The following is a 10,773-nucleotide window of genomic DNA, read 5'->3' on the forward strand; positions in this document are numbered from 1 at the left end:
CTGAAGTTGATACCTAGCATTGCCTTTCTGGAGTTTATATGTTTCCTCCTAAAAAAATTGAGTTACATTTACAGTCTCTTCAACTGAGTCTTTTTGGGAGTTTACACCATCTCTACTGTCTTGTGAGTCTGGTGGAAGTAACTTTCAGCACTGTAGCCCTGCTTCTTAATTTGACTGGGTTAATGTGTTCAGCTGGTGCGTTCTACACTGCCTGTCTTTTAACTAAGTAATATTTTAGACCCACTGTAATGTTGATCTTGACATAGAATTGGCCGAGAGGTTGGAGGTCTAACTGCAGGGGGAAGTGTTTGGCAGTATAACCACTCTGAATTTGTATGTTAGTCTCATTCTCAGTCAGCTGTGATTCCCTTTCCTCCTCCTTCAGTATGCACACAGTTCTCTCACTAGGACTTTTAATAAAATAACCACAATTTAGTTGACCCAACAGCAGTCCCAGTCAGGTTTGTGGACATAATCAACCCACAATTCCTGACTTGGAAATTATATTCCTCCAACATTGATCTTGGTGAGCCAATGACCCATCTGTGTGGCAAATTCCAGCAAGGGCTGAGTACTAGGATGCTACTCAAATCTGCAGTGTGTAACATCCTTGTAAACAAAAAATAATTGACCTTGACTCATCCTGTGTGTAAAGAAATTATGGTGGGAATCAGCATATTGGTGCTTAGGCTTTGGTGAAGCCTTTTTCACCCATCTTGCTCAGCTCTTGTAGCATAACAGAGCTACATAGAGGGTTTTGTTGGGTTTTACACAGAGGGGCTTTTTTACTGCCCCAGACAGCAGTGGGTTTGGGATTGGGTGTACAATCCTCCTTTTATACCCATAGACTCCTCTCTGTACTGAAGGTTGTTTTTTAACTCTTTCTTTAACCTCCTCAACACTGACAGAATATAAATTGAAGGGACACTTTTATACATCTCAAACCAATTATATTGTTCTTGCTATTAGTTACACAAAGAATCTGATGCTGATTTCCATTCTCTGATGTCAGATTGTGCTGCAGCATTTGAATGGGTGACTGATTAGATACTGGCCTGTAAAGAAGTTTGCAAGCACAGGAAAAGCAAGTGTGCATAATGAACTTTTCTGTATTAAAAAATGCTAGAGTTTATACTATTACAAGTAGAAGTGCAGAATAAAGCCAAAGCAGCCTTCTTGACTCATTCTTTGAACAAATCCAAAAGTCATAGCACATTAAAACATTTGAATTGTGAATCCATGGGATACTTTGGACTACTTAGTGAAAACAAATCCAAATTTACTGAGGGAATATGTTAAGGGATTTCTGGCTGGAAAGGAAAGTGATTGCATAACTGTTTCAACATGTGCCCATAGGACAGGACAGCAGGACCAGCTAGCAGTCTCTGAAATGAGAATCTTGATAGGTTTCTCTGTTTCAAATCTTGCTTATCTTGTAACATCTTCTACATATGACTCATCTTATACCTTTCTTTTCTTTGAACTTTCTAAGTTATATGAAAGAACAGGAAAAGGGTGTTTGCATAGGCTGCCAAAAAGTACTTCACTTGTCAGGGAAGTTTTTGTTTCTAGACAGCTTAAATTGCTATTAGGATTATATTACAGGGTGGTTTTCCTTGTGGACATATACTGCATGTTTAAAAAATAAAAAAAGAGAGAGGAAGGATCAAACTCATTCCCTTTAACAGTAATTTTTATGTAAATTGCCTATTTTTTTCTCTGGTCCCCTTCTTTCAGCCCCAGGAGATCTCATTGCTTCACAGCTGAAAGCACAAGCATGTATCACTGCATCCCCTTGGCAGCCCAGTTCTTGTGGTTTAATTTCATGTTCAATGGCACAGTGGAAAGTGCATTAGAGATGCAGAAAATTTAGACAGCTTGGGTGGATCTCAATATTGGTTCATCCAGTGGGAAGGTCCATGAGAGTGATATATTTGAAAAACTACTATTATTTGAGACCTGGGATTGATTCTTCATCAGGAAAACTGTCAGAAGGTGCATCTTTAGCCTGGATTAGGGCTGCGTATACAGACACATATTTGTCCTACCCATTTCCATCAGCCATCAGAGCAAAGACCCTTGTATATTAAATTTTTTGTACCCAGGACAGATTTGCTGATTAGTTTTTTTTTAATGATGGCAAACCTCACCTTTGGTGATTGGGTTCTTATATGGTATTTCCCTGACAGCAGCTTCCTCCCTCCCTCCCTTCCTTCCTTCTTTCCTTTCTTCCTTCCTTCCTCCCTCCCTTCCTCCCTTCCTCCCTTCCTCCCTTCCTCCCTCCCTTCCTCCCTTCCTCCCTTCCTTTCCCCCTCCCCTCTCTCTCCCTTCTTTTTTCTTCCACCAAAGCTCTGGAGATTACTACGGGAATTTTTCGTTTCCAGCTTATATTAGTCAGATCAAACTTCTCACGATGGGGTTGCTCCATCTTTTTTTGTTTCAAGCCTGTGGAAAGCTGCATCCTGATTTAAACCAAAACTCTAATATTTTGGTGTCATCTGCTGTCCAGGTCTATGGCATAATATCCTAGGCTAAAGAAATGCACTGTCTCTCTTAGATGACTTTAACTTGGCTCTCTAGTCTCCCATTTACCTGTCTTCTCCTTCATCCTGTTATGGATGGGAATTATTTGCTGGGTTATTTCTGCTCCTCTTGCAAGGAACTTTCTTGCTTTTGGGGGAGAATTCCCTGCCTGGTCATCATTTGAGAGTTGATAATTTTGGCCCCCAATGGGTAAAAATTTAAGAGAAATCAGACAGAGAATGTTCACATCCATTGCACAGAGATGTCCATTTCTGGCAATAAAACCATCTGTGAAGGTGCAGAAGGAGGTGCAGGTAAAACCGAATTTAGGAGATGTGCATCTCTTTGCACTCCAGTTGCCTCTCGGAGTTGTTGGCTGATGTAGCATATTATGGGGAGGTGCAACCAGACTGCTAAAGTGCGTTAGCAGTTGAAAACCTCTAAAAACCTTGCTTATCAGAGAGAACCTCTATTTTGGCTTGTGGTGTGATTGGATGTAGAACACTCAGGGCTAATGATGCCTTTCTGACACCCCCTTGTGCTGGGAGGAACCGAGGACTGTGAGTCCCATCCCCACCATACCTGGTGGCAGTTCTTCCATGTGTTCTTGTGCTATGTGCTTCACTGCTGTGCGGTTTTCCAGCTAAACAGAGAGAACTGTGTGGCTGTCCTCATAGTGGCTATGTTGGGGTTCACTCAGTGGTCTGCAGAAGCCCATCCTTCAGTCAGACCTCCCTGTCCCTAGCAGAGCTCATGCAAAGAGCTGAGCTCTGTCACAAATACAGAGGAAAAGGTTCATCTGGGATGCTGACAGAGCCTCACCACAGGTTTCAAGTCCAGATTTAATTTGCAGGAGGTTTCTGTAGAATGTGAGTGAAGGCTGACAGTATTTTCAACAAATACTGCCAGTGAAGCTGTCTAGCATGATGAGGCTGGGAGAGGATGCTGTTGTCAGTGTGCAGCAGCTTTCCTTCTGAGATTTTTTTTATTTATTAAGCATCCTGTCTTTTCTATGCAAATATTGTTAAAGAACACAAGCTTGCTAAATGTGATGTGCATCAGAGCTCTGTAATCAGGAGAGGATACTTTTCATATTATTCATCACATACATCCAGGAAGCCGTTACAATATCTTCTCTGCATATGGGTTATTAATAATTCACAAATAAATCATCAAAACTGTAACAGGTACATTGACATGATATTGATTCAGAAAAGACATCATACTGCCTGGCTGGAAGTAGCATCATTATTGATTTTGGGGTTTTTTCCTTCCTCTCTCCCATCTTAATTTCCAAATCTTCTGCTCATGTTTGAGGTTTTTCCCTGTCACCCATGTCAAATGCCTCATAATCTACAGGTGATAACACAACACAAAGCCAGAGTAAAGAAACAAAAAACAGTTTTACTATAAATGGCTTCAAATTCAGTGCAGAACAAATACTAGATATTAGTCTTAAAACTGCAGGTATTTATGTTTAGCTTAACTATGACCATTCACACCTGCCATAGTTTAAATTATAGTTTTGACAAATGTCACAGTGAAATTAGTTTAAGCCTTCTATTTAATTTCTTTTAATCTTTTTTTTTAGTTTGTTTTCTTTTTTTTAATGTCATTTTAAACGAAAATAAGGTTGGCTTTTAAATGGATCTTACACTAACAAACTATTATTGTAGGAATATAGTGACATTGCCTCTGAATGCTCCCCTAGGTTCCAGCAATTTGCAGTTCAAGAACTTCTGGGAGCAGCATCTCTGTAACTGAGAAGGCATCAAAAGTGTCACATTTTGACTCCTGTGATTTAGGGACATGATTTAATGGGACTTGGTAGTGTTAGGTTTTTGGTTGGACTCAGTGATCTTAAGGGTCTTTTCCAACCTAAATCATTCTATTTTTCTGCAGAAATGGATCTGTGTTCATCCTGTGGCTCAAGCTGAGTCCTACCAGGGACTTTGTCAGAAGCCAGTGTTTGAATCAGAGGGTCAAGGTTTGAATCAGAGGGTCAAGGCCACTTAGTCCAGCAAAACTCCAGATCACTCTTTGGCAATACCTGTATCTCTGTGGCCTACAGACAGACATGAAGGTCCTTTTGACCTTGAGCTGGACTCCAAGTCAGACTGGATGGATGTGGACCAAAGAGCAAATCTAGAGCCAGAGGCTTGCATTTCTAAATGATGCTAAAGCCTTCCTCCTTGCAGGACTGTTTGTCATAGTGTCCAGGGAACTCCAGGTTAGGATGTTTCCCCTAAGAGGCCTATTTGATGACTTAAGAGATTTCTTAATGCAATAAATGTCCCTTTTGGTTTAAAAGCAGTTATTACTCCACATGATAAACTTAACGAGTATCATTAATAGAGTTTAATGACCATCTCATTTCTTTTTTCAGCTGAAATGAATAGTCAAGTTGAAAGTATAAATGATCCAATGGAAACAGAGCAGAAAGCTTAAGTAACAGGTAAGACCTTCGCAACTATTTTTTCTCCCCTATTTTCCATACAGTTTCTGTATGAAAACTTGCTTTGAAACCACCTGAATTAAAGTTAAAATTTACCAAACATGAAAAAATATAGGAAGACAGAATACAAGGGAGAAGTAATTGCTAATATGGCCTGTATTGCATTATAAAAAGGAAAAACTTTATTTGTCAAGCAAATATTATAGCAGCAGTGTGCAGCTGTAATGGGTGTAGGTAGTGCATGGTTTTAGATCATCCAAAGGCAAAGCAGCACTGAGATAAGGAACAGAAGAATAAGTGAGCAAACAATTTTTGGCATTGCTTTGGAAAAATGACAGAAAATTTATACTGGTTGGAACAAAACTCAGTTCTGTATGAGCTGTGTTCTGGGAACAAAAAGTTCACATTTTGAGGGGTTTGTTGCCCTTGGCTCTCCAGTACCTAATGTCTCTTCAGCAATTCCACTGAAAAACAAGGTAAAGTCAGAGAGCTGCCTTCTGGAGCTCTGCTGCCTTTTGGAGCTTTTTTTGGCTTCCCACACTAAATGATAGTGCTGTGGCTGGAGCGGTGGTGGCTGCTGAGGAAGTGTTTTTCATTGGCATAAATAGCATTTCTTCTAGACTAAAATGAATAATGTAGTGGGAAGACAGAAGTCCAAGGCTCATCCCTAACAAAAAGAAGCAGGAGCCATTTCTCCCTCAGAAGTGGTTTTCAGTGCACACTGCTTCCTTTGGTGTAGGGTTTTTGAGAAGTACCAATATCATCAACAGCAACATGCTGTATTTACCCTTGTCATGGGGTTTCATGTAGCACAAGAGCAAGGTGTTCAATGGCAGCAGCTGTAACACAGAGATTTAAAATGCAAGGTCTTATTATGGAACATGACTCTTGGTCCTTATCAGCATGCAGGTGATGTGCTACCATACTGCTGGAGTGAGAAGTAGCCCTGATGTAAAAGTACTGAAGTAAAAAAGGGATGCACCCTCAAAATATTAATTAAATTACAGCATCCATAACTCTTCCTCCCCCTCCCTTAGCTTCTTGCTCAAACAAAAAAGAGGAAATAATGAAATCCTTAACTTAAAAACACATCAATATGTTAATACCCTTCCTCTATTTAAAAAAAGGTACTTGAATATTACAGTTTTCTTGTGGCCCTTAAGAAGTCTGTTTCTCATGCTGCATTTTACCGTAGAAATTATTATCTGTGAATGTTTAGGGTTGGAGTAATTTTTGTTCATGAATTAGCAATTAATTAATAAATCTCTTCAGTTCCACTGCGGGGCCAGATTCCGGGCGCACCGTGTCTTGCTCAGCAGTTCAATGGCATGCACAGGATTAGAAGCAGGCATTGAATTCATTGCCACTTGCTGTCAAAATCATCCAAACTGTGTTGCTGCTGTTTTAATTACTAGGAGCAATCCCCAGGGAGGATTGATCAGCCTGTTAAACCTCAGAGAATTTCACAAGGGTCATTCTGGAGCGAAGGAGGTCCATCTGCTTCCTATTTTTAGTACTTTAATGTGTTGTTTGTCACCAAAGCACCTGCCAGAGCTGGCAGTCTCTGGTATCAAGCTGTTGCTTGGTGGTGCTCTGGAAAACCAAGACACCCTGATAAGCACAGGTAATTTGCATGCCCAATAGTAGCTGTTGTACATAAGCTGTGTGTCACACACACATTGGACAAAAAAATGAAACGTAGGCATCTGTTGCTGGAAACATGAGACTTGAGGGAAACAAGAGACATGGGTTCTGTGCAGACATTTGAAAATTTTCCTTTTTTTCTTTCCACTTTTCTCTCTACTGCTGTGGCGAAGGAAGGATGCAGGAGAGGAGAGACCCAAGGAAACCCTACGGGCAGCGCTGACATCCTCCAGCATCATTCTTGGCCGAAAAGAGCACACAGAGATGATCAGCGGGTTGGGAGGGGGGGAGCTTTTGGGGGAATGAGTCTTTGCTTTTAATTTCTCTTTGTTCTTCATTGCATTTCATTCTGTAAGTCTGTTGCAAAGGATCGTAACTTCCCAGGTCTAAAAATGTTTTGCAATTAACCCTGTTAATTAACTGTTGCAATTACAACAGTTTCTTCTGAAATGTGAGTCCATCTCTTATATTGGGTCTTTTTTCCTCCTGCATCATACCATCAGTAGCCTGTTTCCAGGCCCACCCCTCTTCTAGCATCTTTATCTTCTTTCCCATGATCAGCTTATGCTGTGCCATGTCCTTACATGTGAATAACACATGTGGCCTCAAACAGCCAGCACCCTAAAAATCCTGCTTTTTCCAGTTAGTTCTGCACATCTCAAAAACCAGTGCTGTAAGTATGACCTTTGGGTATAGGTAGGCAACAGACATTTCCTTGATGCTGGAAAGACTCTGCATTAGAGGCATCTTTAAATACAGCTCCCAACTTTAACGGCTTCACACAGTAGCTTTTGTGAACCCTCATTACATTTTCCACTGCATATGCATGGATATTTTTTTTTAAAGCAATTAGCAGTCATTTGGATAAGAATGTCTCTCCATATGTCAATTGTTCTGCCAGTAAATGCTGCACTGAAATTTGTAGAAAAGGAACAAAAGGTTTTCATATACATTTCCCAACTGTACTGTAACTGATGGAAAATACACTGGATGGAAGAGCATGCAACCTTTGTCCCTACAGGGATGTGCTACAAACTGTATTTTAAAGTGCTGATAAGAATAATTTGGACATTTTAAGAAAGTAATTGATTCTAATTTGATAATTCTAATAAAAATAATTGGTTCTGTACTTTTTTTTTCACCCAAAATATTCCTGAATCACAGAATAGGTATTTAATATCTGGCCAGGAAAAAAAAGTGGAAAAAAAAAAGGTAAGACATATCTCTATCCTCCTGTGATCTGGGTTCATCCCAGCTAGAGCAGTTTCAATGATAAATCCTGTGATGGAGTAGCAGCAAGTCAAGGGTGACCTGAGCACACCTAACATGGGCTATGACAGTCAATGGTTGTTGTTAATTCAAAAGGGTGTCAAGGAAAAACAAGGATTAGAAAGGAAAACAGGAAAAGCATCAGATTACACACAGAGAGTACAGCTCCTAGAAAGTACAGCTCCCCCCACCTCCCCTCCTCCCCTCCTCTGTGGGACTCCAGCATGTTTGTTGAGGTGGGATCAGAAGGGTATTTCTGTGTGCTGCCTCCAGTGGTATATTCACCCAGCTGTGACTAGTGCCAGAGGGGCTCTCAAGGAGCTTCTTCATCACCTAGACAATTCCAAATTGGATCAATTGTAGGAGTAAATGAGCTAATGTTAGTCTATTAGTCGGTTTGAGAATTTTGCTAAGATTACCTGTATTTGGTAACTACCATTCCTCTGGCTCTTGCACTCTCCAAATACTCTTGAAGAGACTCCTTGTTCCCTTTGAGGTGCCTCTGATGCTCTCCTTTCCCAACCTTGGGGTCATGCTTGACAGAACATGTTTTTGTGATGTGGACTCTTGTGTATGGTCCCTTATGTTTCTGTGTATCTCTCACACTGTGTTATTATGATTGAAACAGGCTGTCATAATAGGTAGGTCAGGAGTGGATGAATACATCAGGAGGTGATTTATACAACTGTGATAACTTCAACAGACTATCCAGTCCCCTGAATGTAGTTCTGTACCTCTTCTGATTGTGCTTCCCCGTGGCCAACATTAACATCAGCCATGAATCAGTTGTCAAAATCTTTTCTCACCAACTTTGGCTTTAGCAAGGGAGCCAAAGGGACAGCCCCAGAGGAGGCTGGATGCTGAAGTGTGGTCATTCAGAAGGAGATAAAGATTCCTTAAATGTCTTGTGAAGACTGACTGGCAGTTAAAGAAAAAAATTAGCTGCAAAGATGCATCATATTAGACGCTCTCTAGCCCCTGACAGTAATTTCATTTTGCTTTTTATTTAACCTTGGTAGACAATAGTGAGTCCGAAACAACCATTTTCCCAATGATGTGTCAGCAAAGCATGAAGTCCAGAAAGTGTAAAGCAAGGAAACCTATGAGTAGATTAAGTCCTTACTGTACTATTTGCAGCCTTGTTTATATCTGTCCTCCTTTGGGTAGGTTTTGATTTGAATTGTTAGCATTTTTCACTACTCATAAAGTGAGTATACTTTGGCAGCATGAGTTCTCAGCTGTGTTAATAATAGTCAATGCAGTCAGTCTCTGATGTTTGTCTGGAGATGCAGAACGGTAAAGAGCTGGTTTTGGAGAAGAACTAATGATAGATAGAGAATCACCACGCTGCTATTTATGTCAAGGATTTTGATTTAAACTCAAAATATATTTACAGCAGGTGGTGTAAAGCCTTTGGGTGCTGATGTTTGCATTCAACATAAGAGGCTGTGCTTGATTGTTGTTCCTCCTGTGTCTGAAAGTGCTCATCCCTGCCATTAGGCACAATATTCCTCAGGCTGGTGACTGCTCCCATGATGACATCCAAAGGTGATACTGAGACATAGTCTGTAATAATGGGTCACTGCAGCTAATTGTCACTCTTTCTATAAAGCACTGAGAAAGCCTCTCTTTGAATTAACACTGTTCTGCTTTAGGACTTGAATTAAATTATATTAAAAAAAAAGAGTTTATATGCAGTGCATGCCAGCTTTGCTTTTAAAATTACGAAATCTAACAGAGTATGTGGATCTATTTTCTTGGGGAATAGGGATTTTTATCATATTGTTCATCCGGGATTTGCCTTACCCTGACATTTGTGATATAAGTTTTAAAAAATGTAAAAACTGAAAAAGGTAATTTTCTTGACCAAAAAATATGTTTTTACTTCAATGCAAAGAAATGTAGAATGTTGCTTGCAAAATGTCCTCTAATAGATGGTCTAATAGTTATATGGGTTAACATTTGCCTTTCTTGTTACTTTGTCATTTACATGCTGAACCTGAGTCTCGTTACTTTCCTTGTAACCTAAAGAACCAATGCCTTCATAACTACCTTGTTAAAGCAAATAGTTAATAAAGCTTGTCCTGAAGACAAGGCAATGCCACTCGTGTGTTTATGCCCTCCTCACCATGCCAGTGGTGCAGAGGTAATTTTGGTCGTCAACAAAGGACGTTTTGGTTTGGATGTGCCGTCAGCAACGCATGCAGCCGGATCCTCGTTAAAATTTGTCGTTTGGCAGATTCTTGTAACAAGCAGATATCTCCTGGCAGGGGGGATTTTTAGAGGATCTTACAGATCAGAGGGGAAAAGGCATCTTGACTGGTCCCAGTGCTGCACAAGAGATGTTACAAAACCTGTCCCGTTGCACTAAATCCCAGCATGTGTTATCTGTCAAAGAAGACTCCATATATATATGAAATCCACTGGTATAATAGAGAATTATGTATGCTAGATGTTATCTGTCCTTTCTACCATCACTTATTTAAAAAACTGATAGGTAGAGGATATTTCAGAGATTGCAAAAGTGGAGTTTTTTCTTTCATGACACCTACATAGGTGAAACTGTGTGTACCAACCTGGCCTTATTCCTCTCAGCCAAGGTTTTAAACATCAATAACTGAAGTGAGGGGGCTGGGCTGTGTGGGTTCAACACTCTCCAACAAATGGCTTCCTTCTCTGAAATTTCGCCTTTCCTTGTGTGCAACCCTTGGACTGCCAAATGGAAGAAGACAAGGTACAGGAGGTGCATGTCCATGGGGAATGTCTGCCTTTTTGCTGTATGCAGGCCCCAAATGCATGCATGGTCTGAGCTAACCTGAGAGAGAGAAATACCAGAAGTAGCTGTGCTTCTCACTGGCTTCAGCTGTTTCCACTTTATGTCC

General features: G+C 40.4%; 1 protein-coding gene across 3 annotated transcripts in view; it reads left to right on the forward strand.

Annotated features, from left to right (window-relative positions):
* MACROD2 (mono-ADP ribosylhydrolase 2) overlaps positions 1-9,985 on the forward strand; it is an 852,083-nt gene extending 842,098 nt beyond the window's left edge. For 2 of the 3 annotated variants that reach the window (XM_041425155.1, XM_041425153.1), the window contains exons 18-19: positions 4,910-4,978; positions 6,796-9,985. In XM_041425155.1, coding sequence (XP_041281089.1) covers positions 4,910-4,971 — 62 coding nt within the window. In that variant the 3' untranslated portion in view covers positions 4,972-4,978; positions 6,796-9,985. The remainder of the gene's footprint in view (positions 1-4,909; positions 4,979-6,795) is intronic. The other variant, XM_041425154.1, reaches the window with a different exon arrangement.
* Positions 9,986-10,773: the final 788 nt, after the last annotated feature.

This window comes from Onychostruthus taczanowskii, unplaced genomic scaffold, assembly GCF_017590055.1.
Source record: "Onychostruthus taczanowskii isolate IOZ18803 unplaced genomic scaffold, ASM1759005v1 scaffold87, whole genome shotgun sequence".
In the NCBI taxonomy this organism is placed as follows: domain Eukaryota; kingdom Metazoa; phylum Chordata; class Aves; order Passeriformes; family Passeridae; genus Onychostruthus; species Onychostruthus taczanowskii.